This window comes from Elephantulus edwardii, unplaced genomic scaffold (assembly GCF_000299155.1).
Source record: "Elephantulus edwardii isolate Elephantulus edwardi_28Jun2011 unplaced genomic scaffold, EleEdw1.0 scaffold00075, whole genome shotgun sequence".
NCBI lineage: Eukaryota > Metazoa > Chordata > Mammalia > Macroscelidea > Macroscelididae > Elephantulus > Elephantulus edwardii.
In genome coordinates, this window is record NW_006399825.1 from 3,211,818 (window position 1) to 3,239,034 (window position 27,217).

The following is a 27,217-nucleotide window of genomic DNA, read 5'->3' on the forward strand; positions in this document are numbered from 1 at the left end:
ATATATGAGGTTTGAGGTATTTGAGGAGGGTGCAAGTATATTACAATTACAGGCATGCGTAGCATAGAAAAAGAAGCAGGATGACCATCATCTTCATTGCTGTAATTGAGAGACATTTCATGAAATCAGAGGATCACAGACATAGAAATAACACAAGAGATTAAATTCTCCAAGCTTCACTTTACATAGATGAAAGAAAACAACAACAACAACAAAATCCAACCAAACGAAGCCAACACATATAACAATTAAGAATCACCTGCACTAACTTAAGCTATACATTTCAAATTTGGATTCTCCATTTAACTTTACGATAACACTAGAAATGTCAGTGCTACTGAAAGAATCTGAATGCTCAAATGTTTGAAAAAATGTTAATTATTTGGCAAAATCACTTTAAAAAAATAGACTAATTTTAGTATAATTTCTTTCAACCATGTGACATTTCTATTTTATATTATTCTTTTCTGGATGATTAACTTGTATCTTCGTCCATTTTAAAATTTAAAACTGTAATTGTAAAGATAAATACACATACAAATATAAGTTTGAGGAATTTCTAAAAATTTAAAGCATAACAAATCTTTTTAACTAAAAAACACAAGTGGAGAGTTTGCTAAAATTGCTTTGCAATCACAAAACAAATACATTCACCTACTCACTCTCTGACATCTCTAAAGATATTTATGGGTTTAGCCATCAATAAAATAATGAAACAGAGTAATCAGTTTTATTAAAGATAGTGTTATTAATTACTACCATACATTACAATATTATAATCAATTAATAGATGTTATAACCATATTTGAAAGAAACTCTGATAATATAATTGTTAAGTGTTCTGCTGCCAACTGAAATTTTCAAATTTACCAATATCTGTTTCAGGAAGGGGGCCTCTAGTGGCCTAGTGAGCAAGTAGTTGTATTTCCAACCCAAAGGCAAGGGTTTCAGTTCGCTGGAAGGCTGCTGTCTGGGAGAGAAATAAACAATCTCCTCTTGTGTAATTTATAGCCTCTAAAACCTCTCAAAATTGCTGAAGAGCAATGATTTCAGTTTGAAGACTAAGGTACACCTGGCTCAGGCCATAGACATTTCCATCACCTGCTATATGCTTCTGAAAGCTGGATAATGACCAAAGATGATTGAAGAAGAATTGGTACCTTTGAGTTGTGAAGTTAGAGTACTGAATTTCTCACGTTAAAATAAACAACAGATAAATCTTCGAGAAAGTAGTCAGAATGCTTCTTGGAGGCAAAGATGACAAAGCTTTGTCTCACATATTTGAGGCATATTGCTAGGAGAGGTCATTCCTCAGGGAGGAACATCATGCGTGGGGAGGTGGACAGTCAGTGAAAGGTAGGAAAACTCTCAACAAGATGGACTGGCACCACGACTGCAGTAAATGAGGGCAAGTGTGTCAAAGGTGGTGAGGGTGGCACAGGACAGGACAGGGCTGAACTCTTCCCAACAGCATCTCACAACATCAAAACCCCCTGAAAGGTCAGTTATGAGTCAATTCCAATTTTATGGTAATGACTGAGTGATTTAAGAGAAAGGACCACAGAGCAGATCTACGCTTTCATATAAGCTTGTTATGAGTCAGAATCAGTGAAACGATATGCAGTACCACCATCAACATATATTTGAAACGATTTCTGATTACAATGAAGAGATAATTTTTATTGTCTACTTTCTCTGTTAATTTTTAAACTTTAAGAATATGTTTCATTATGGGGACTATGAATAGTATCCTTACATTAGAAAATGAACTTTGGAAGCTCAGTTATTTTTTAATACCTCAAATTGGGATATTTTTTTTTGCTTAACTTGGTAACACTTTTTAGTGGCATTGATAGAGAACAGGGTAATACCTGTAGAAGCAAAATATGATGCACTAGGTTGAATCTAATCCATCTGGCTCCACAGAGAGGTCTTGGAGTAAGTGAAGAAAAAAAAATTAGTAATAACCTGGCTTCCTTTTGAATGATGGAATTTGGAACTAACTTTTCTCAGTGAAAATAGTTACACAATCCAAAGAGAGAAAAGATTAAGTAAAAGGTGTGAATCTGCTGACTTCCTAGAATGGGTTTAAATAAGTAGAAGATGAAAAACTGAATAGTCAATCCACAGAAGGAATGCACACATTCATCAACAAACCCCTGCATTAGAGACTATTCCTAATTACAATTAACCTGGAAACAAAGCAGTTTTCTTTTGACTAGATCAACACAGGTCTGAAGGGCAAAGGATTCTGGAACCATCCTCTTTTTCATATTATTACTACTAATAGCAAAGATTTTTTTCAGATGATAAGGCTTATGTTCATAATGAAGGTGAAGAATTAGAATAATGTTTTTTAAAAATTGCTACTTCCTTTGCTGGGGTTTATGAGAGAAATGTGAGTTGGTGGCAGTGACAGGAGAAATGCAAAGGAAAATGTAACATGTAGGCTAACAGATCAATCACATCCGAGAAACCTGGCCAGAAGCAACAGAAAGAGAATATATATTAGGTAAAAATGTAGGATTCCCCTATACAAATTAGATTTCCCACTGCCCTCCCCCCATTAAATACCTGCATTTCTCAGCAATATCTTTTCTGCATAGATGGGGGCTAACAAGTAACACTCAGAAAGAGAAAGTGAGATTCTTACAATTTTTTTTTATCCATTTGTATTAACTACCATTCAGGGTAAACTTAGAATTACTCAGGTATAACATGGAAAGGTATTGCTGGTTCAGTAGATGGCAGTCTTCCCACTAAGCCAACCAAAAAATGCTGTATAGATCACATTTAAAACCAAGAGGAAACTCAATTTTGAACCACAGGACAGATTTTCTGACACCAATAATCAAAGACTACATTTAGTTTGAAAATTAAGGATTACTATGATGTTGTGAAAAAAAAAATTAAATTGGTTGGTTAGTCATAATATCAAATTAGACAATTTTTATTATTAAAACAAAAATGACAGAAATGATAGAATCTTCTCTCTACTCACAATTTCTGTGTACTCAAATACTATGTACCAATAAAACGGATTCATTTTGATCTGGAGACATGAACACATAAGATATTTTATCCTCATTTCTCTTATCTACACCGAATAAACAAGAGAAGACACAAATAAATACCAAAAACCCCACCCAGCCAATCCATTTCTTTTTTGTACTAATGCTCTTGCAGCATTTTAGAGGTAGATAAGGTAACCAAAACAACCCAAAGCTACCACCCCACCAACTCCACAACAAATGTTGATAGATTTGCAATTCTTTGCTCTGCTACTTACTTTACCAGGATGGGCAAGTTATTTAAATGCTTAGCCTCAAGTCTTCCCTCTGTAAAAGGTAGGATACTAAAATCCCATCACAAGATAGCTCTGAGACGAAAGAAATAAATACATAGTAAACACTCAACAACCAAGTGCTTCCTCTTCTCCTTGCTCTCTTTTGGAGAAGATTTATATGCAGAATATGTGAAATTTTAATGAAAATGAATCTTAAATTTATTCCTGAACTTTCAAGTTTCCTCTGGTAACTATGCCAATGCTCCTTAGGAAAGGTGGGCTCTGGAATCCAAAAGCAAGAAAATTATCATGACTTTAAGTTATTTATATATGTATATTTTACTTACAGGTCCATTCAGATAATATTAATCATTACATTTTTTACTAAGAAAAATTTGTGTGTCAGAATTAAACTTGTATGCAAATGATATTTTGTTCATGAGTAAGCTATGCAATGTTCAATATGGGGAAAATAGGTAAAATCAGATCTGTTCAGTGTGGACACCAAAATTGCGGAAAAAATTATTTTGAAGAGAAAAATTCTAAATGTAGAATTACTATTAAATGTGGCTATTAACTTCACTGACTCAATCCCAGGCGCTATAATCTATATTATGAAAAGTAATAATTAGTATAGAGCAGCAGAATCTCATTTGTTTCTAGCCTACTAATATTTCATTGAGTAATACTATGAATTTAATATCAAATTAGGGATCTCTGGTGGCATAGTTGTAAGAAGATGTACTGCCATCTCAAAGGTACATTGTTTGAATCCTTCAAGCTCTTTGGGAGAAGGCTGAGCCATCACCTCCCAGTGCAATTCACTGCCTTGAAAACCTGCTGGGGAATAGCTATGAGTCAATTGCAACTCACTAGTACACACCACCAATAATAATAATATCAATTCTGACTATACCTAAAACTAAAAACACGATAGAATTGATGGTTCATTTCTTCCTAAAAGATGTTTTCATAGATAAGTTTCCCAATAAAAAGTTGCACTGTTGAATTGTCCCTCTGAGCCTGGCCTCTGCTAGTTCTAATACATATTCATTCACCATTTCATCCGTCCTTTCAGTGTCCACCTTTGATGCCACCATTCTGTTGAGCAGGAGGACAAATTTTACTGTAACAATAATCTTGGAAGGTTGGTGTTCCCCTAAAGTTCATATTTGTGATCCATGAAAAAGAAGACACTAGTTTACACTTTTGAAGAGTTATAGTTGCTAAAGAATTTAGACACAGTGAAGAAAGGTCAAGTTGCTTTGGTAGAAAGCATTTATTATGTCTTTCCTTAGTTTGAAGGTCTGGGAGTGAGATTCTTTTTTATGTAGACACTGCTATGAGAGAGTACACTCTGGTATGGCAATGGCCTTTTACTCACACATGCAGGGTTTTTTTGCTATTCGGACCCCACCAGTTCTGTGTGGTAGGTTAGACAACTAACTGCCTTAAGGAATGTTGTCATGCTTTAATGTTTTGTTTTCCATTTTAGGGACCTTGGGGTCTTGTTTTGTTTTGTCAAGGTGAAGTAGTTGAGAGTCATTGCCACCAATACATTTTTGAAATTTCATTCCTTAAAAGCTTTTCATGTTACTTCTCTTATTATTTCAGCTTCTCTGTTTTCAAAGTAAAATAGAAAGGAAAAAAAAATAAAAAATGAAAAGACAGGATGAAGGAAATCAAGAAAACTCTAGATGGGAGAGAACAATTTTCATACCTGTGCTTTCCAAAAGCCAGCGAGGAGAAAGGTGAGGGGACATAGAGTGAACAAAAGGATGCTTATTAAATAAGATGAATGAAGCTCGCTGCAGGAAGGAGTTTCCCCTATTGTTGGTGACTTTTTGAAAAAATTCACAGTTGCGGTGCATGATACCTCTCCCAGTTGCTTATAAAAACAATGGTACTTCAAATGTGTGTTCAGGTCATGGTAAATAATGGTGAGTCCCAAGAAGGTAAGAATGCTGTATCTTATTTATCTCTGAATTCTCTTCCCTAAGCATAATGCATTCTGCAGGCCCTCTAAAATAACTGAAGAAGGCACGAATGACTTTAAAGGAATCCAAGCAAGGTGAATCAAAGTCCTCATGTGTATCTGTAGGGTGGATTGGCTGGCACATGTCATGGAGTAAATTTTATCTACTAACAAATTCCTGGTGGCTTAGTGGTAAAAAGTTTCTCTGCCAACCCAAAAGCAGGTGATTCAAATTTACCAGATTCTGCACGGGAAAAAGTTGGACACTCTTTTCTTGTGCTTTTTAGTATTTGAAAATCTCCTGGAGGGTCAGCAATAAGTCAATTCTGAAGCACAGAAAAACAATTTTCAAAACCCATCATGATCTGGGTCATTGAAACTTGATAAACCTTATCCCCTTTTAAAAGGGCTGGAGATTCTGTCAAGTGATTTCTCAGTGACTCTTAAACCATGGCTGGGAGGTTTTAGATCTATTAGCAAATCCATTGAAACTCCCAGTGTTTCTCCCTAAAGTTATGAAAATACTTAATAATGGAGTACTTTGAGTTTCCAGATAATAAGCAGGGTTTGGCTGATGATATGTTGAGACAAAAACTGTCAAAGTTCACATGTAGCTCCACTCTCTAAATTCTTAATCAGACCCAAGGCCTTTGTCTCAAAAACTGAATTTCCCATTGTGGCTATTATGAGCTATAACAGTGATTGATAACAGGATGTGGCTTATGCCTACACTCTTAAGCAAACACAGGAACAAAGAAACACACCTAAATAAGCACAGAGAGATAATTAGAACAAAATAGGCACCCCTGCAAGTGTCTGACCTGATCAGATTGGATTTGTGATTAGCAGTGTGACCATTTGACTTTTCTATCTACCCAGCAGATCAGACTTTCAATCTCTCCTCCTCACATTTTTAATTAAACTATGTCTACAAATGCCTAAATGTTGGAGCTATTCAGTCAGTATCACCTTTACAAATCAATTTTCTGAAATATCAACGTACTTGTTACTTTTAGACTCAAAGTATTCTCAAGAAAATATCTACTTTCTTTGCCATAGAATTAATGCGTTGGATCGAGAAAAGCAATGGAACTGTCTGGTGTGATCCAAAATCATACTGGATACTCTTCCCCACATTTCTCACTGCTGTGGGGGTGGTTTTATCAACTCCCTGTTATAATATCAAGTAGATTGTCTTTTTAGACTTCTATAATCATGACTTACTTTCAGTGACATTATCCAGCGCATCTTATGCTGAGGAAGTGATTTTATGCACATTAACAACCAAGAATGGGAAAAAAATGGAGAATAGGAGATATTTCCTCATATTCTGAGAAATTAATGAATCAGAACACACCAACAATATGTTGTGTTGAGATTAGCATATCATCCAGGAGTAGCATTAAGAGAGAAATGCAGAGAGGAGGACAGGCACAGCTGAGTTTACACATAAACCTTATTTTCTAGGTTTAGATTTTTCTGCCCACTATCATATAAAATGATGTATGTGATCTCTTAGTTGAGCTAGGACAAATTGTCCAGTCTCCATTTCTTTGTGTGTCAAAAGGAATGAAGATAATGATGATACTGAGTTCTTACTGCCATTCACTTTCTATGCAGTTTCTGTGGGCCGGGGAACAAAGACAGACATGCTGGGAGTAGAATTGTCTTCACCTGTATCCCTCAAAAGTTAGCATCCTTGCAGTGGTTTGCGGGGCTTAGAGTATGGCCATTACCTGTTGTCACTTGTGGTATAGTTGTCTGTATCTTTATGAGTATGTTCAAAGGCCAGCTTAACACTTCTAGGGGGCAAATTGAGCCAGTAGATTGTTTCACTATGAAACTTGCCATGATTAGGCAAAGCCTACACGGCACACTCCATCCAGTCCTCTTTGGATGACTGAACTCAACACATACTGAACGAGGGCTGATTGTGGGTATGAGTTACATAAATGACCCTCAATTGGAGAATGGTTTGAAATGTAACATGAAAGTTATGCACAGACAACTCTGGATTTACTGTAACTCTAGTTCTTTTCACACATGACATTGACAAAATGTGAAAGCAGATTTTCTCCTATTAGGATCATCATCAATAATAAATAATAAAGCTCCCATCAGTTTATATTCAGTGCTTACTGACAAATCAATACCTGTGAGAGGCACGTTATAAGACTAGATCCATTCTCATTGTCGCTGTGTAGGTTCAGATCTATAGTGTCCTTTGATTGGGTTTCTGATGCTGTAAATCTTTATGGATCAACATCACCCTTCTTTCTCTCATACAGTGACTCATGGATTCTAACTGCTGATGTTTTCTTACACTCTAAGCCACCAGGGCTTCTTATAATAGCAATATTATTATTATAATATTATGATATAATTGTTAAAACTTTCTTTTAAAACGTATCTTGGTGCTTAACATCTGATTAGTAACAGCTAACTTTAAACATAACTTGCCCTGTTAGCCATTACTATTAAGTCAAGTTAGACACATAGCAGCTTTGGAGGACAGAGAAAATACCTTCAAGTCAAGTATGACTGATAGCAACTCTATGCACAACTGTAGTGAATCCGGTCCTATCCTGTGCCAGCCTCATCATCTCTGACACACTTGTGCCTACTGCTGCCATCATTGTGCCAATCCATCTCATTGAAGGTGTTCCTCTCCTTGATTCACCTTCTACCTTTTCAAACATGATGTCCCTTTCCAAGGAATCGCATAAGTATGAATAAATAGAAATTTTAAAACATAATATTAATCCAACTTTTCCTATTGTAAATGGTGACTTAGTAATTAGCCATGTACTGAAGAAAGGCAAGAAAGCCATCTTTTTTTAACCTCTTTCTTGTTTGCTTTTCAGTTTTAAAACAGCTTTTAGATGAACAGAACTCAATATTCCGTGATCTCCTGGCATTTAAAGATAGGTTTCATATCACTTCCCTATTTACTTTATCACCTTTTTAAAGAGAAAGTTGAAGATTAAAATTTTATATTCTTTTATTACCAGGTCTCCAAATGCATGTGACATCCTATAAAATCTATCGTTTGGTGCTCCACCCATGGCTTTTTTCCAGTTCCAAATCGGTATACTATTATGATAGAAAAATCACTAGTACAGAGGTGAACTACTGTTCACATTTCAAGTTCTTTCACATGGTGATTTTTGATGGGTTATATGGCTTATGTAGCAAGGTAGTCTTGAAGTGATGATATCGAGGGTATAACATGCCATTGCCCTCTCTACCCCATTTTCATGAATAACTCATGAGATTGCCTCAGACTCTTTGCTATTGAAAAGAAAAAAAAATCACAAAGCTTTACATGTGTTCACTTTTCCCAGTTGCTACACCCTTTGAATCTTTGTTCTCAGAATACTTAGTCATTTTAGACTTTTTTAAAGAAAATTAAGTTACTTTAATAAAATTGTGAAGGGCTTGTGGCTTGAAAAGTCTTAATAGGATTATTTAACACATTAGTGAAATTAAGTAATCACCTCCTAGAACTTTTGAGACTGAATCAAGACCATGAGTAGCACAAAGTTTAAGTCCTGACTACTAGTCAATAGGTTAGTGATCTGAAACCACCCAAAAAACTGTTTAAGAATACTAGCCTAGAGAGCTATTTTCGAAAGTCCACAGCTTTGAGAACCCTATGAAGCATTTATTTTTATCTAATTTTAATGAAACTTTACAGAGATTTTGGACTTCCATTCATTTGTTGTTGCACTTTACTCCCTGCCCAACCTCCCCACCAATTCACTCTTCTCTTTGAAAAGTAAAAGAACAATTCTTTCATTGTTATACAATCCCTTCCCTCAAGTCCACTCCACTATGCAGCCTTCGTTATGGACTCCTATTCTATGAAGCAATTTTACTCTTCCTTATGACATGAAGTTATTGTGAGTCAGAATTGATTAAACTATCTCTTTTTCACTCTATCTATCATCTATCTATCTATCTACCTATCTTCTATCATCTATCTATCTATCTTCTTAGATATAGTTGTTGTTGTTGTTGTTGTTGTTGTTGTTGTTGTTGTTGTTGTTAGGTGCCATCGAGTCATAGACGACTCATAGAAACCCTAAGAACAAAAGGCATGAGCACTGTTCATACATAGAGTTTCTGGAGATAAGCCATTTCGGAAGTGGATGCCGCGCCTGTTTCCAGGCTTGTTTTAGTTGGGAAGCTCCAGCAAACAGTGTCCACCATGGGTAACCATTACCACATTTGGCACATCACTGTCACAGTGTTCAGAATCACAGCAACCACGAGTTACCTCTATACCACATAGAAGAATCTAGATAAAGTAGCACTCGGTTATGTCTAGAAAACTCCTTTTATATTTCTTTCCTCTAAGATGCACTTCAATTCACCAAGTGATAACGATAACACTGTTTTTATTTTGAACAATGTCTTTTAAAATTGAAATAACTACTTTGAATCTAATTGATAATAAGTAAAGCTGTGTGCTATTATTGCATGCTCCATACAGATAGAACAAAAGCACAGTGTTGATTATTTAATTTTCAAGTCATGGATTAAAAAAATGGACAGATAAAAGTAAATGCATGCATATTTACTAAAGGAATTTCTGTCTTTTTGTATTTCCAATTCCTGTCTCAGAGTTTCGAAGGTGACAGTTGTTGAATACAGTGAATTGAATATAAGTTCTCCCTCTACACATTAGAAAGGCCAGAGAGCTTCTTGGAGGCAAAGATGCCAAAACTTCATCTCACATATTGTGAGCATATTGTTGTTGTTGTTATGTGCTGTTGAGTCACTTGTGACTCATAGCGACCCTATGCACAACAGCTCTAAACTCTGCTATGTCCTGTGCCATTCTCATTGTCTCCGACACACTCATCCTAATTGCCCCAGTCACTGAATCAATCAACCTCCCAGAGGGCCTTCGCCTCTTGCATAGGCCGTCCACCCTCCCAAGCATGATGTCTCTCTCCAAGGACCAGTCAGTCTCTCCTTACAACATGACCAAAGTATGTCAGACAAAGCCTCAGAATCCTTGCCTCCAAGGAGCAGCCCAGTTTAACCCTCTCCAGGATGAATTTGTTTGTTTTCTTAGCAGTCCATGGTACCTTAAACACTCTTCTTCAACACCAAAGCTCAAAAGCATCAATTCTCCCTCTATTCTCCCTTGTCATTGTCCAGCTCTCTGACACATAACAAGTGATTACAAAGACCATGACCTGTACCAGACGCACCTTAGTCTCCAGAGACACACTGTTGCTCTTCAGTACTTTAGAGAGGTCCCTAACAGCAGACTTTCCCATCACAATATGTCTTTTAATTTCCTGGCTGCTGGTGCCAAGAGTGGTTGATTGTGGAGCCAAGCAGACTAAAGCTGTGAACAATCTCAATCTCTTCACCATCCATCCTGATGCTGCCAATTGGTCCAGTGGTGAGAATCTGTGTCTTCTTGACATTGAGCCTCAAGCCATATTGAACTTTGCAGTCCTTGACCCTCAGCAGCAAGCGCTTCAGGTCCTCCTCAGTTTCAGCAAGCAGGGATGTGTCATCTGCATGATGCAGATTGTTGATAGATCTTCTACCAATCCTGATGCTGCATTTCTCCTCATAGAGCCCAGCCTCCTGGATGATCTGTTCTACATACAGGTTGAAAAGGTATGGAGACAGGACATATCCCCGGTGTATGCCCTTCCCAATTTTGAACCATGCAGTGTTTCATTGCTCTGTTCTGACAGCTGCCTCTAGCTTCAAGTATAGTTTTCATATTCGCACGATCAAGTGTTCTGGGATTCCCATTCTTCTTAGAGTCAGCCACTGTTTGTTATGGTCCACGCAGTCAAACACCTTTGCATAATCAATGAAGCACAGATAGACATTCCTCTGGTACTCCCTGCTTTCAGCCAAGATCCCCAAGTACCATGACCCCTTCTAAACCCAGCCTGGACTTCTGGCAGTTCTCTGCTGATGTGCTGTTCCAGTCATTTTTGGATAATCTTCAGCAAAATCGTGCTTTCATGTAATATTAATGATATTATTTGATAATTTCCACACTCTATTGGGTCACCTTTCTGTGGAATGGGAACAAATATAGATCACTTCAAGTCAGTTGGCCAAGTGGTTGTTCTCCAGATTTCTTGAGCATGTCCAGGACAGCATCTGTTAGCTGAAATATGTCTATTGGTATAGCATCTATTCCTGGGGCCTTATTATTTGTTATTTCCTTCAAAGCAGCTTGAACTTCTTTCATCACCATAGGCTCTTGCTCATATGTTGTTTCATTAAATTCTTGTGTCTGCCAATTCCTTTCGATACAATGACCCAGTATATTCTTTCCATCTTCTTTTGATACCTCTTGGATCATTTAATACTCTGCCTCAAGCATCCTTGATTATAACAATTTAAGGTTTGAATTTGTTCTTCAGTTCCTTGAGCTTAAGAAATGCTGAGCGAGTTTGATCCTTTTGGTTTTCTGACTGCAACTCCTTGTACATTTCATTGTAATAGTTTACTTTGTCATCCCGTGCTGCCTTTTGAAATCTTCTGTTCAGCTCTTTAGTATCTTGAATTCTTCCTTGTGCTTTGGCTCCTCTGTGCTCCAGTGCAATCTTCAGAGTTTCTTCTGACATCTATTTTGGTCTTTTCTTCCTCTTCTGTCTTTGTAATGACCATTTGCACTCTTCCTGGATGATACCCTTGATATCCTCCCACAACTCATCTGGTCTTCGCTCATTCGTGTTCAAGGCCTCAAACCTGTTCTTGAGATGGTTCTTAAATTCAGGTGGGATAGACTGAAAGTTATATTTTGTTTCCTGTGGATTCGGTTTGATTTTCCTTAGCTTCAGCTTGAATTTGCATATGAGTAGTTGGTGGTCTGTTCTACAATCAGCTCCTGGCCTAGTTTTCACAGTTGATATTGAGCTTCTCCAGTGGTTCCTTCGGCAGATGTAATCGATCTGATTCCTATACATACCATCAGGTGAGATCAATGTGTATAACCTGCGTTTATGTCTCTTAAAAAATGTGTTTGCGATGAATAAGTCATTCATTGTGCTAAATTCAATCATTCTATCTCCAGCTCCATTTCTGCCACCGAGTCCATGTTTTCTGACTACTGATTCTTCTTCTCTGCTCCCAACTTTTGCATTCCAGTCATCCATTATTATCAATGCATCTTGATTGCATGTTTGATCGATCTCTGACTGTAAAAGTTGGTAGAAATCTTCTTTTTCCTCTTTTTTGGCTTATTGTTAGGAGAAACAATTCCTTAGAGAAGGACATTTTATTTGGAAAAGTGGAGTGTCTGCAAAAGAGGAGAAGACCCTCAACCATATAGATTGACACAGAAACTACTGCAACGGGCTTAAATATGTCAGAAACAATGAGGATGGCACAAGACAGAACAGGGTTCATGTCTTTTGTTCATAGGGTCACTATGAATTGTATTCTATTCAATAGAACCTAACAAAAACAAAAAGTTGAGTCTTGAATACCATTGTACCCATGCACAGAATTTTCCACCCCTATGGGAGAATCTTTACTGTTGTAGTTTAAAAGTTCTTTCATATCATGGTGAACATATTTTTAATGATTTCACTGATTAAGAATTTTATTCTGATAATTAGAATTTGGACAATGACTAAAGAGGATAGAAAGAGAATTGATGCCTTTGAGCTGTGGTGCTGGAGAAGAGTATTGAGGGTACCATGGACTGCTAGGAAAACAGATTCATCCTGGTAAGGGTTGAACCGGGTGGCTCATTGGAGGCAAGGATTCTGAGGCTCCGTCTAACATACTTTGGACATGTTGCAAGGAGGGGCCAGTACTTGGAGAGGGACATCATGCCTGGGAGGGTGGAGGGACAGCGCAGGAGGGGAAGGCCCTCTATGAGGTGGATTGATTCAGTGACTGGAGTAATCGGGATGGGTGTGTAGGAGACGGTGTGATTGGCACAGGAAGAGCAGAATTTAGGACTGTTGTACATAGGGTCACTATGACTTGCAAGCGACTCGATGGCGCATAACAACAACAATTAAAATTGTACTCTCTTTATACTGTAGAATATATCAATAATGAAATTAGTGACAAGACCCTACATTTAAATGCTTCCTTGCTGACATTCAATTTATTTGGGAATTGCAAGAATGTTCCATAAAAGTAAATCAATAACACACTTTCAGGGCATAGAAGAACCCAGGAAAGAAGCACTTTCAATAGAGGTAACAACAATGTCTAGGAAAGACATATTGACAGGTTATCCCAAATTCCAGATACTGTTCATTGTTGTTTAAGACAAAAACTCTGTCTGATCCTGTGCCTTCCTCACAATCTGTTGTGTCTACTATTTTAAGTTATTGTGTCAATTCTTCTCATTGAGATTCTTACTTTTTTCCTTCACTGACCCTTTGTACTTTTCCAAGGATGATGTCTTCTAAGGACTGGCCTCTCCTGATGTTTATGTTGTTATATACTTTCAAGTCTCTTACAACTCATAGTGACCCTATGTAAAATAGCCCTGAAACATGCTTATCCTGTGCCAACTTTGCTGTCTATGACACACCTCCCTCATTACCCCAGTCACTGAATCAATTCATCTCATTGATGGTCTTTCTCTCTTTCTCTGTCCCTCCACCCTTCCAAGAATGATGTCTCCCCCCAAGGACTGGTCCCTCCTTGCAACATGCCCAAAGTATGTTAGATGTAACCTCAGAATCCTTGCCTCCAAGGAGCAGCCTGGTTTTACCCTCTCTTGATAGCATGCTTAAAATACATGACATGATGTTTCACCGTGCCTCGATGCAAGGAGCACGCAGGCAGCATTTCTTCCAAGACAGTTTTGCTTGTTATTATGATGATCAATGGGATATTCAATCTTTTTCACTAAAACCACAATTCAAAGTCATTCATTTGTCTTTGGTTTTCCTGATTCATTTTCTAGCTTTCTAAATACCTTGCTTTAGGTCAGACACGTTTGAGTATTTGTAATTACATCATTGCTCCTTGACCTTTAATGAGGCCCTTGACAGCAGAGTTGATTTCTTAACTACTGTTTCAATTAGAATTGATTGTGGATCCAAGTAAAAGAAAATTATTGACAACTTCAATCTTTATTTATTATGATGTTGCTTATTAGTATAGTTGTAAATCTTTTTTTCTTCATGTTGAGGTATAATCCATACTGAAGGTAATGATCTTCTTCAGTAAAGGCTTCAAGTCCTCTTTACTTTCTGCCAGGTTGTGTCATCTGCATAATGAGGTTGTTGAAGAACTCTCCAATTCTGATGCCACAATCTTCATGATATTCAAGCTTCTCATATTATTTGCTCAACATTTAGAATGAATAGATGTGGTGAAAGGAAACAGTGCTGACCTAACCTTTTCTGATTTTAAACCATGCAGCATTCCTTGTTCTGTTCAGATGACTACTTATTGGTCCATGTACAGGTTCTTTGTGAGTACACTAAAGTGCTCTAGGATTTCCATTCTTCGCAATGTTATCATAATTTATTATGACATGCACAGTGAAATGCCTTTTCACAGTCAATAAAATGCAAACATTTTTTTGATATTCTATACTTTCAGACAAGGTTCATCTGATAGCAACAATGATATCTCTGTTCCATCATATAGATCCTCTGGGGCAATATTTTTCCATATTAGAGAACTAGTGGCATGGTTCTTAGGTTCTAGGACTAAAAATTATTTGGTGAGGTATTAAAATACTCATCACCTAATCCACAATGACTTAACTAAAAAAATACACATGTCAACTGTTTTATAAAGTAGTATAATATTCAGCTGAGTTGAGAACCAGAGACCTAAAGATGCCAGAGCTGGAGACCGCTTCCTATTCCCTACTGGCATATCCTGGGACTCACAGTGAGAGAAGCTGGCAAAGAAGTTGCAAACCCTAAAATGGTAAGGTAACAAAATATTAAACATTAGCCTATTAAAACTGTTCTATAGCTAGACCACAAGTATCACAAGAGCACTGGAACTTTAATTCATTCTAAAAATATAGAATACTCACATAGTTTATAAATAAGCTATTGAAATTCCTGAGCCTACATCTCCTACAATGGGCTCTAGTGTGTCAGGAAGTATGAGGAGGACACAGGATAGCACAGGGTTCAGATCTGTTGTTTCTAGGGTGACTATGGGCTTACTTGATGGCACCTAACAACAACAACATCTGCTGTGCTCAACAACAACAACAAAAAGTGTTATTTAAAATAGAGAATCCCATAGATAGAATAAAAATGTCCTTTTTTTTTTCAGATAGTCTCCTTTATCCTTTAAAGTAGACATGTAAAGTTCTGCTCAATGGCACTACTGTCTGCTCTACCAGGGTTAATGCTCAATTTTATACATTTTGATCCACTCTTGTGCTCTGCTTTAAGACCACTTCCTGTCAGCTCTTTCAGCATCAAGGTGGTAAGTTGCCGTGTTTCTCATCTGGCTTCCCTGATTTAGCTGTCTCTTGCTTTGGTCACCTCTGTAGGCTGTAGCCAACAGAAACTTCAGCACTCTTGTCTAACACCTAATTCTACTTTCTTCTTGGGTAGAACTTCTCATATTGGCTTGCTTTCCTTCCAGAATCTCATATTCCTGCATTCTTTTGCCTCAATGTTTAAGCATACATATCTAATACTACACTGATACACAACAAAATAATAAAGAGAAAGGAAATTAGATCAGGATATTGACTGATTCTGCACTTTTTCACCTTCTCTCACAAATTCACCCACTGCTGAAGTGTAAATAGACGTTTCCCTTTTATATCACTTCTGAATAGAAATAAGCAGTATCTGCTCTGTGTTTATGAACACTAGACTTCTTCAATGAGTTGTTCAAGCGGAGGTAATGAAGTAAAAAGAATTGCTAAAATTTTCTCTTAAATGGGTTTAACATGGGTTTAAGTGAATATATTGTTTTTCAGTACTTTAGAATTCCAAGTCTGGAGAGATTTTCATTCTTAGATATTTCTTCTGAAATACATCTAATCTTCACTTCTTTCCTCAACCTTTTCAGGCAGGTAGCGGTCTTAAATAAGTAAGAGAGATAGTTATATACTTGGTTAGAAAAAAAATATTAAGAAAAAAGAATATCTATATATTTTAAACAATAGTGCCCAAGTTATTGTTAAGTGAGAGAGTCGACTAAGACTCACAGAGACCCTGTGAACAATGGACCTGACCCTGCACTATTCTGTATCATTCTGATCATCTCTGACAGGCTCAGGCCCACCATTAGAGTCATTGTGTGAATATATTTCCTCAAAGGTCTTCCCTCCTTCACTGATCCTCAACATTTTCTAAGCATCCTTGTCCAAGACTGGCCCCACCTAACAACATGCCCAAAGTATTGAGGTAAAGTTTTACCATCTTTTCCTCCAAGGAGCACCCTGGCTGCACGTTTTTCAAGACACATTTCTTTGTTCTTTTGACAGTCAATGGAATATTCAGCAACACTTGTCCAACACTACAGCTCAAATGCATTTGTTCTTCTGTGATCCTTCTTTCATTGTCCAGCTTTCAGCTGCATAGCAAGTAATTGAGATGATCATGGTTTGGATCATCTTCAGATTGAGATCATTGCATTTTAGCACTTTTCAGAGGTCCCTGACAGCAGACTTCCCAATGCAATACTTCTTGATTTCCTTGCTGCTGGTGTTGTAGTTGTCATATCTGACCTCTACTAACTCCACAAGGGAAAACTTTCCCTATCAACACAAAACAAATTACCATGGGGGTCAGGCATGTGCCTCATACTCTCATACCTTTTATACTATTTCAAACATGGATCTTACTGGTTTACTGGGTCCAGAATTCATTTCAGTAGCTCCTAGTGCATGTAGAACCATGCTCATAATTATGAGGTTTATTAAGGAAGTAAAACAGCTTTCATTCATGTTAGTAGCAGGACATTTGTGATTTATTGATTATGCAAAGGCATTTGACTGTGTGGATCATGACAAGTTGTGGCTGAAATTGAGAAGAATGGGAATCCCAGAGTACTTTATCATGCTCATGCGGAACCTGAACCTGAATCAGGAGACTGTTGTACAAATGGAGCAGGGGAACACTGCATGGTTTGGAATTGGAAAGGAAGTGTGTCAGGATTGTACTCTCTCTCTACACCTGTTGAATCTATATGCTGAGCAAATTATCTGAGAAGCTGGACTCGATGAAAAGGAATGTGGCATCAGGATTGGATGGAGACTCATCAATAATCTGCATTATGCAGATGACACATCCTTACTTGCTGAAAGTGAGGAGAACTTGCCACACTTGTTGCAGAAGATCAAGGAATGCAGCCTTCAGTATGGATTGCCTCTCAGCATTAAGAAAACAAAGATTCTTACCTCTGGAGCAGTAGACGGTGTCATGATGGATGGAGAGGAGATTGAAACTGTCAACAGTTTCATCTTGCTTGGATCCAGAGTTAACACTCTTGATATGAGCAGTTAGGAAATAAGGAGATACACTGTACTGGGATAATCTGCAGTTAGGGACCTTAGCAAATTATTGAGGAGTAGTGATGTCAGTTTGAGGAATAAAGTGTGTCTGATTCAGGCCTTTCCAATTACTAACTATGCATCCAAGATCTGGACAATGAATAAGGATGACAGAATTGACACCTTTGAACTGTGATGTTGGAGAAGAGCACTTAACATCCCATGGACGGCCAAGAGAATGAACAGATGTGTATTGGAGATGGTGCAGCTTGAATGCCCTTTGGAGGCAAGAATGATGAGACTTCACCTCATATATTTGGACATATTGCTAGGAGGTGCTTTTCCTTACAGAGGAACATGATGTTGGGAAGGGGGGAGGTTGGCAAAGAAGTGAAGACTCTCAACCAGGTGGATTGATATGGTGACTGCTGCAATGGGCTCTTGTGGGTCAGGAAATGTGAGGATGGTGCAGGACAAGTCAGGGTTTAGAGCTTTTGTTCAAAGGGTCATTGTGAGTCATCTTTGACTTGATGACACATAACAACAACAGCAAGCAGGGTATAATTTCAGTAGACAAGATATGATTCGGAGTCAAAACAGCTTCTGAAGTGTGCTCATATGTTTTTCAGCATTCAGCTTTTTATGCCTTTGGACTAGTGTTACAAAGCTTTTCGTCCTGCAAATTATAGTGTCTCCTCCCTCACCATTAGTCCTTCAAAAATCTTGGGCAAAGGCTCATAGCTCTGGTTCCACAGAACAGCCCCCCCCTAAATTCAACCCTGTCTCATGTCAGGTTCTCTGCTGGGGCTGCTGTTTTCTTGTAGGAATCGTTGGCACAAGAATCTCTGGCTATGAAGGGCATGTATTGCATTTCTGCATCTTTTATACTGTGGTCGAGATTCTCAAAATCTGCTGCTGAAACTGCTCAACTTAGTGGCAAGACTAACCAATCCCCCTGTGGATAGACTAACACACTCTATTTACATATTCCTCCCATCCACATGGCAAAGTCAAAGCCAATAGGAAAGCCATTTTGAACAGTAACCTTTATCACTGCAGGTGTCAATTGTGGATTCAAGTAACATAAAATCATTGACAATTTCTATTAAAATCTTTAACAGTTTCTATCTCTTTCCATCCATCATGATATTGTTTATTGGCCCAGTGATAAAGATTTTTGTTTTCATTGAGATGTAACCCATACTGAAGCTATTGTCTTTGAACTTCTGCAGTAAGCATTTCAAGACCTCCTCACTTTCAGCAAGAAGGTTGTATCATCTACAACACACTTTTAAAAAATGAGTTTTCCTCCAATAATGATGCCACATTCTTCTTTATTACTCTATTGGGGAGTGATCTGCATGTCACTCCTTATTTTGCAGTTTGTTGTTGTTGTTAAGTGCTATCGAGCTATAGATGACTTATAGCGACCCTATGAACAAAAGACCCGAGCACTTGCATAACTTTCGTCATTTCTCCATGTTCATAGTTCCAGAGGCAAGCGATTTTAGAAGTGGATGGCACTCTTTAGGCCTGTATATTGTTATTATTGTGTACCATAAGTTGGAACCCACCTGGAGCTGCTCCTTCAGCAGTTTAGAGGCAGTTAATAGCATGAGAGGAGATTGCCCATTTGCTTGCTTATTTATCATTTGTGCCTAAGAATATAGCACTTGTCTATCAGTTGCTGCACTGAGATGACTTTCAGGTTGCTGTGATGCTGGAAATTATGCCTCAGGGGTGGTATTAGCAGAGTATTCATGGTAGACACCATGTTCAAAGAGAAGAATTTCAGAAGAAGATGGAATTTCTCTTTGCTAGGATACAAGCATATTGTTACTTATTCAGAAACTTCTTTGCTCTTGACACTAGCCATATTTTAATCTCACCAGTCTGGGTATAGACATACCCATTTTCCACAATTTTCCTGAAAATTAAATAAGAAAACATTAAAAAGCACCTAGTCCAGTCATTGGTCTTGTCAAAGTCTATTATATGGCCTCTAGCGTTATTTCTATCACAAAGGTCATATTTTCCAACTATTTAGCCTTCTTTGTTTCACAATTCTAGATTTCAATCACAGATAATTACCAATCTTGATTATGTGGTTGATAAATTTTAGATTGCAAAACTTGAGAAAATGTTCAATTTTATCGTATTTTGCATTACTGATCCCACTAGCATTTGAAACAGCCATGACATAGCGTCTGGTATCACAGTACCACAGAAACCACTGTACAGCACTGCAAAATAAAGATGAATGGCAGATAACTGTTAATAGTTTTTGTTGCTGTTGTTGTGGGGTGCCATCAAGTTAACGACAACTCACAGCAATCCTATTAATTAGGACTGTATATTCTGATATCAATTCTAAAATTTAGTAAAGCTTTGTTTATTTAGTGATCTGTCAGCTAGATAGTCTTATTCTTTAATTATCTATATTGTGTTGTTGTTAAGTGCCTTTGAGTCATAGGTGATCCATAGTCAAAGTCCTCAACAGTAGTGGGACTTTCATTCTTCCTCCAGGTTCATAGGGTTTCAGGAGGCAAGCTATCTACAGAAGTGGATGCCACTCCTCCTTCCAATCTTGTTTTAATCGGGGAGCTCCACCAAACACTGTCCACCATGGGTAACCATTAATGCATCTGACACATCAGTGTCACAGTGTTCAGCTTCACAGCAACCACCTTGTCTACGACAAGTAGACACACCAGGGCTATATGACCTCAAAGAATGTTTGAACAAAAACAATGCAAAACAGGCCTGAGGGCTGTGGATTAAAAGTCATCCACCTTTGCCTTGGTAGCATCACTTTCTGACCACTAGGCCAACTGATCACTCTCTCTGTTGATGTTATTGTTGTTAAGTGCCATCGAGTTGTAGGCGACTCATAACGATTATACATATCTATAATTTATGGCTATAAGTTTGGTTCTGCAAGTTCCTGAGAGACATTTGCAATCTAATAATAACAGAATTCTGCCTAGTTCCATTTCAGTTATAAGTATATTTTGACTTAATCTTACTTCTTTGAATATTGGTAATTGTCACACTTACTTTGCCCAGCCAGAAGATGCCCTAACCACATTAGATAATATAGAATTTACTATATGAAACACTATGTTTTACTCATTTCAAATTGCCTCTCAAAGGCAAGTTCCTTCCATTTAAGAAAATAAAGAGAATTGTGAGTCAGGAGCTGACTGGAAGAACTAATGGGATATACAACACTTGCTCCCTGAGTCACCAGTTTAAATGTGACCCAAATTGCTAACATCTGAGTGTTGTTTGCTAGCCTCAGTCTGATCTCAGAAGGAAGAGAAGCCACATGGTATTCACAACAAATACCACCACAATTGCCTGTTCTCAAAAGAGAATAGACGTTAAAATCAACCCCAGAATTTACCTTTCCCTCCCCCTGTACCTTTCAGAGCATTGCCTTAATTCAAACTAAAGATCCATTTTCCAAAGAAGCATATGTTTCCTCAATATATTTTGTTCTAAGTAAATTTCAACTCAATCTCAGAACATATATTTGTTTGTTCATTCCATCAAAATGTCATTTATCAGAGAGGATGGCATATTGTACATTCAGTCAGTATCAGGATCATAAGATTATTATCATAAGCTTTTGCTAAGCATCCACTAGAGAGCTCTGGTAGCCTAGTGGTTAGAGGCTAGGTTGCAACCTCAAAGGTATACAGTTCCAGTCCACTAGCTGCTTTACAGGAGAATCATGGGGAAATCTCCCAAGCAAATAACTTCTTTTAAAACAACATTGGAGGGTCAGCTATGAGTCAGTTCCAACTCAACAACACAACAGGAGCAACAAAGCATTCACCATGTGACAAATACTGTGATAATATTTTCATAAATCCTATTATTTCAGCTGTGAAATAATATTGGAAGTTACATACTACTATTTTCTTTTTATGGATGATTATACCAATCCACAGGAAGAATCTTTCACATCTTGCCCAAGATCATAGCTAGTGTCACACTTGAGATTTTTATCTTCTGTTTTCTGACATAAAACCACACAACTTTCTTTATACCTATGTATTTTCCAATTCTTACTTCAAATGACTATTTCTTTTTCTCCCACTTTATCAAACAGATTTGTCCTGGAAAGGGTTAAACCGGGTGGCTCCTTGGAGGCAAGGATTCTGAGGCTCCGTCTAACATACTTTGGACATGTTGTGAGGAGAGACCGGTCCTTGGAGAGGGACATCATGCTTGGGAGGGTGGAGGGACGGCGAAGGAGAGGAAGGCATCTATGAGATGGATTGATTCAGTGACTGGGATAATTGGGATGGAGTGTCAGAGACAGTGCGATTGGCACAGGACAGAGCGGAGTTTAGGGCTGTTGTACATAGGGTCGCTATGAGTCGCAGGCGACTCGACGGCACATAACAACAACAATAACAACAACATATCATTGTTGTTGTTATGTGCTGTCAAGTTGCCTGTGACTCATAGTACAATAACTCTGAAGCCTGCCCTGTCCTGAGCCAATCTCACTGACTCTGACACACCTACCCCCATTGCCCTAGTCATTGCATCAATTCTTCTCAACTGGGGGCTTCCTCTCTTATACTATCCCTACTTCCTTCAAAGCATCATATCCTTCTCCAAAGATCAGTCTCTCCTAGCCACATGGCCAAAATATATGAGATAGAGTTTCAAAATCCTAGCCTCCAAGAATTTGCATACAGAATTCTTACACATTGTCTATCAATCATGCATATTGTGTTTCACACATTCCTTGCTCAGTTATTTTCTGTGCATTTAATACATATCATTTTGCCTATGGCTAGAGCAATAACGTGGCCTTTGATATACTATAAATGCTGAGAATTCAGAATCTTGTATGTTTGTGTTTGTCTTAAAATACAATGGTTTGATATCTTAAAAAGGAAGCTTTGGAGACCTAGTAGTAAAGAGTTGTGCCACAGCCCAAAAGTCCGTTCATGGTTCAAACGTACAAGTTGCTCTGCAAGAGGGAGAGGAGGGGTCTCCTCCCATGTGATTTACTGCCTGCTGGAGAGTCAGCTGTAAGTCTGTTCTGACTGGACCGTACGTAACATCAACAATCTTCCTTAAAGGGAGCTCTGGTGGCCAACAGGGTAAGGTATTGTACTGTCAATGCCAAATCCACCTGCTGCTCCGTGGGGAAAAAGATGGGCAATCTCCTGTGTAATTAAAGCTTCTGAAAACCTGCTCGAGGGCCAGCTATGAGTAGGTTTTTACTTGAAAGCACATTACAACAATTTCTTGAAAGACAATATTTGTTCAAATTTCCTAATGGCTTTTCTATTTTTATGAGTCATTCTAAAGAAGGTAATTATGTATAGATATAATTATGTAACTATTTTTTAAAGTCAGAAATGAAGCAGAAGAAAACCCAAATAATATGCTCACAATTAGTCAAAAGAAGATGAAAATGAAAGTAAATCTTATAATAAACATAATTCTGAGTTATCGAAAAGTGGCCACGATAGTTGCATTTATGTTTCAATTTGACCAGGCCATTATTCTTAGTGGTTTGGCGGATATAATATAGTCATCTTCCACGAGCAGCAATCATCTGAAAGTATGTTTTCCTTTGCTTGCATCCAATAAATATGGGTATTCTAGCAAAGTTCATTTGTTCTCTATCTTACATCCACTTGTAATTAACCAACCTACCCTAAGTCCTAATTGTCATTCTATGACCTTGGGATGTTTGCTAGCTGTCTGACTTCTGACCTGTAGTTACGGGGATTTTCTAGTGCTAGCAGCCCCCCGAGCCAGCAGTCTCTCTGATTTGGGGTTTGTCAAGCCCTACAATCATATGAGTTAGGAGATGCAACCATCCCGTCATCTGACTCATAGTTTTGTAGCTTGCAAGCCTCCACAGTTATGTAAGTCATTTCCTTGATGTATTTCTAAGTATTACAATTTACTGAGTTTATCCGACAGTAAGTCCACTCTAAGGCAATAGCTTAACCTCTTCTTAATCTGGTGGTGCAGTATTCTTTGTCTATGCAAAACTATTAAGTATGAAATATAATTTTTGATCATTGAAAAGTAAGTGTTAAATATGTAAGGCATGAAAGTCACTAACACTAACCCTCTTGTAATAATTCTAGGAGTTCTGGGGGAGCTAACAGTCAATAAAACCAGCTAATAATTGAGTGGATTAAGGAAATATTTTCCCACTGACAGTCAATCTTGAATGAAAAATTAAAAGAAATGAAAAGTATCTCTAAGTACTGTTCTCACAGAGCTATGAAATACTTAGACATTCCATGCTCTTCACGCATCGCATCCTAGGCCAGAATGAGCCAGCACCTGTGCTACTTGCAATAACTGATTGTTAGGTTTGAATTCTAGAACCAAAAGTCCTAGAATTGACCCTTATGTAGAAAAGAACAGTGTTCAGTCATTGGATCTCATCAGATGATTAAATGGTGCATATTCGTCTCCATGCTTGTGCACTCAGGCCAAAGACACACAATTCTTTGAATAAATTCAAGACTCTTATTGTGATATTGGGTGGTGTGTGTTAAGTGTAATAGTACATTGAACCTAAAGAAATCTGTATGAACAGTGCAGCAAATATGCATTTAAACCAATATCAACAACTGCCACTAAAAGAGCCCCAGGTTTATGAGGCATGGGGCATTAAATTTAATAGGTTATAAACCATGATTATAAACATATTTTTCATTACCCAGTTCACAATGAAGAGACACACCTGTTCGGATTAGCTGCAGGTGCCATATATAAACAAATATAGGGTGGGATCAGCCAGCCCTTCTTGTGCAGGGACATCCATAGACACAGAAATGTGGTTGATTCAGTGACTAGGGTAAGTTGTGTCAGAGACAATTAGAGTGGCACAGGATAGAGCAGGGTTTAGGGCTGTGGTACGTAGAGTCGCACTGAGTAGCAGGCCACTCAAGGGCACATAACAAAAATAACAATAACAACAACAACAACAGCAGTGTTCTATTGCAACTTTATCTCCCAAAAAGAACATATTTGATTTCTAACTACTGTTGGCCTAGTGGTGAAGGAGTTGTGTTGACAACTCAAAGGCAGGTGGTTTGAATCCACTAACTACTTTGAGGAGAAAATATGCGCAATCTCCTCTCATGTAGCAGGCTAGGAAAAAGAAATCACTAGAGGGTCAGCTATGAATTGATCCTTATTCAAAGGAAATGAGTTGGAGGGATATTTTTAAGAAAAAAATTTTCTCATTAAAGTCTAAAATCATAATTTTAAAACTAGATAAAACTCACAGATATAGTATTTTATTTTTTTTTTTAAATAGCTCTCAACAGAGGCTCTAAATACACATTCCTGAGTGACAAAATTTCACTACATCCTGCAGGCACTTGAGTTTATAATCTCTGAGTAAAATAGATGGGCCACAGGAGAAAAACCTCATCTGATTGTTGAAAATCTTCTCAGATTTTTACGTGCAACTTCTGGCAGCACACATCCTCTCTTGAAATCTGTCCCTCTTCCCCCAAAAAAGCTTCTTTAAATTAATAAGGAAGTAGTAGCCTAAAATTATCTTTAGAAAAAGATAAGACATAATTAAAATAGACAAAGTAGGAAGGATGATCACATAAATCTCAGTGATTAAAGTTATTTTTAAATGGCTTGCACTTGCCAACAAACTAGCACTTTTTTTCACAACCACATTCCTGATCAATGGTTTGTCAACTTCCTCCTAGTGACAAGAAGACATGTTTATATAAAGAAATTGGATTCAGTATTGAAAAATCTATATATTAAAAAAAGTTCTTAGATCATATTACTTTGTATAAGACACTCATTTAGTATTAACCAAGAATGAAGTATAACCCTGGCATTGGTCTGAAAACCATGGTACACTGAACATAAGACCTTTTTGATAAAAAAATGAGTAATTGGTATGAATTAAAATTTTACTAGGTAATATTAACAGGACAGGGCACTGCTACAAATTTGAGCTGGATTCAGAAGAGACTGTAGAACCACGGATGTCATTGCTAATTTCAAATGGACCTTGGCTGAAGGAAGAGACTATCAGAAATATATTAGCTTGTATTTCATTGACTATCCAAATGCATTTGACTATGTGGATCACGATCAATTATGGATTGCATTAAAAAGAATGGGATTTCCAGAACACTCAACTGTGCTCACAAGGAACTTACACATGGATCAAGAAGCAGTCACTTGTGAACAGAGCAAGGAATACTTAAAGGTTTAAAATCAGGAAAGGTGTCGGTTAGGATTGTATCCTTAACCAATGCTGTTCATTATATAGGCTGAGTAAATTATTCTAGTAGATAAAAACTTATTTAGCTTTCAGTACTGCCTATGCCTCAAAATAAAAAAAGAAAAAATCCACGTGACTCGACAAATAGGCAGCATTATAATAAATGGAGAAAAGATTGAAATTATCAAGGACTTGATTTATTTGGATCCATAATCAACACTCTTGGAAACAGCAGTGAAGAAATCGGGGTATATTAGTTAGGGAATATCTGCTGTCAGGAATCTTTTTAAAGTACAAAAGAGTAAGTATGTTCATTCAAAGAGTCAGGTGTACTTTGGCCAAAGCAATGGTATTTTTTTTTTTTTTAGAACATAATTCACTTTATTTGTTATAGAAAATCCACTAGGTGGTGGCCACAGCTGGAGCCTGAGTCCTCTGCACGGAGACTCTGGTGTGAGTCTTTACAAGATGATCTGTGAATTCCTGGTAGGGAGACTTCGGGAACACCGTCTCTTTCCAGAGATCTGGGGTCAGATAGCTGTAGGTCTTTGAGATGGCATCAAAGGTGGCCTTAGCAAAGTTGCCCAGGGTAGCTGTGCAGCCCCTGGCTGAGGTGTAACAGTCATCAATTCCAGCCATCATCAACAGCTTCTTAGGCACAGGGGCCGAGACGATTCCAGTGCCTCGGGGTGCAGGGATCAGACGCACCAACACAGAGCCACAGCGCCCAGTCACCTTGCAGGGAACGGTGTGAGGCTTGCCAATCTTGTTCCCCCAGTAGCCACGCCGCACAGGGACAATGGAGAGCTTGGCTAGAATGATGGCCCCACGGATAGCAGTAGCTACCTCCTTGGAGCACTTGACGCCCAAGCCAACATGGCCGTTATAGTCTCCGATGGCAACAAAGGCCTTGAATCTGGTCCGCTGGCCAGCACGTGTCTGCTTCTGCACTGGCATGATTTTCAACACCTCATCCTTGAGGGAAATGCCCAGGAAGAAGTCGATGATCTCAGATTCCTTGATGGGCAGGGAGAAAAGATAAATCTCCTCCAATGATTTAATCTTCATATCTTTCACCAGACGGCCCAGTTTGGTGACGGGGAGCCACTCTTTGTCCTCGGCTTTGCCTCCTCGAGCTCCGCGGCCCCTCCCACGGCCCCGACCCCGCAGACCGCTACCGAAGCCTCCGCGGAAACCGCCGCTGGCTCCCATCCCCGGGCCTCCAGGCCCTCCCGCTGCACCGGCGTCATCCGCCAT

The 27,217-nt window shown here is 38.2% G+C and overlaps 1 protein-coding gene across 1 annotated transcript in view; it reads right to left on the reverse strand.

Moving 5' to 3' along the window:
* LOC102854423 (40S ribosomal protein S2-like) overlaps window positions 1-27,217 on the reverse strand; it is a 90,579-nt gene extending 63,362 nt beyond the window's left edge. Inside the window, exon 1 of the mRNA XM_006889135.1 lies at window positions 26,381-27,217. Within this exon, the coding sequence (XP_006889197.1) occupies window positions 26,381-27,217 (837 nt within the window). The remainder of the gene's footprint in view (window positions 1-26,380) is intronic.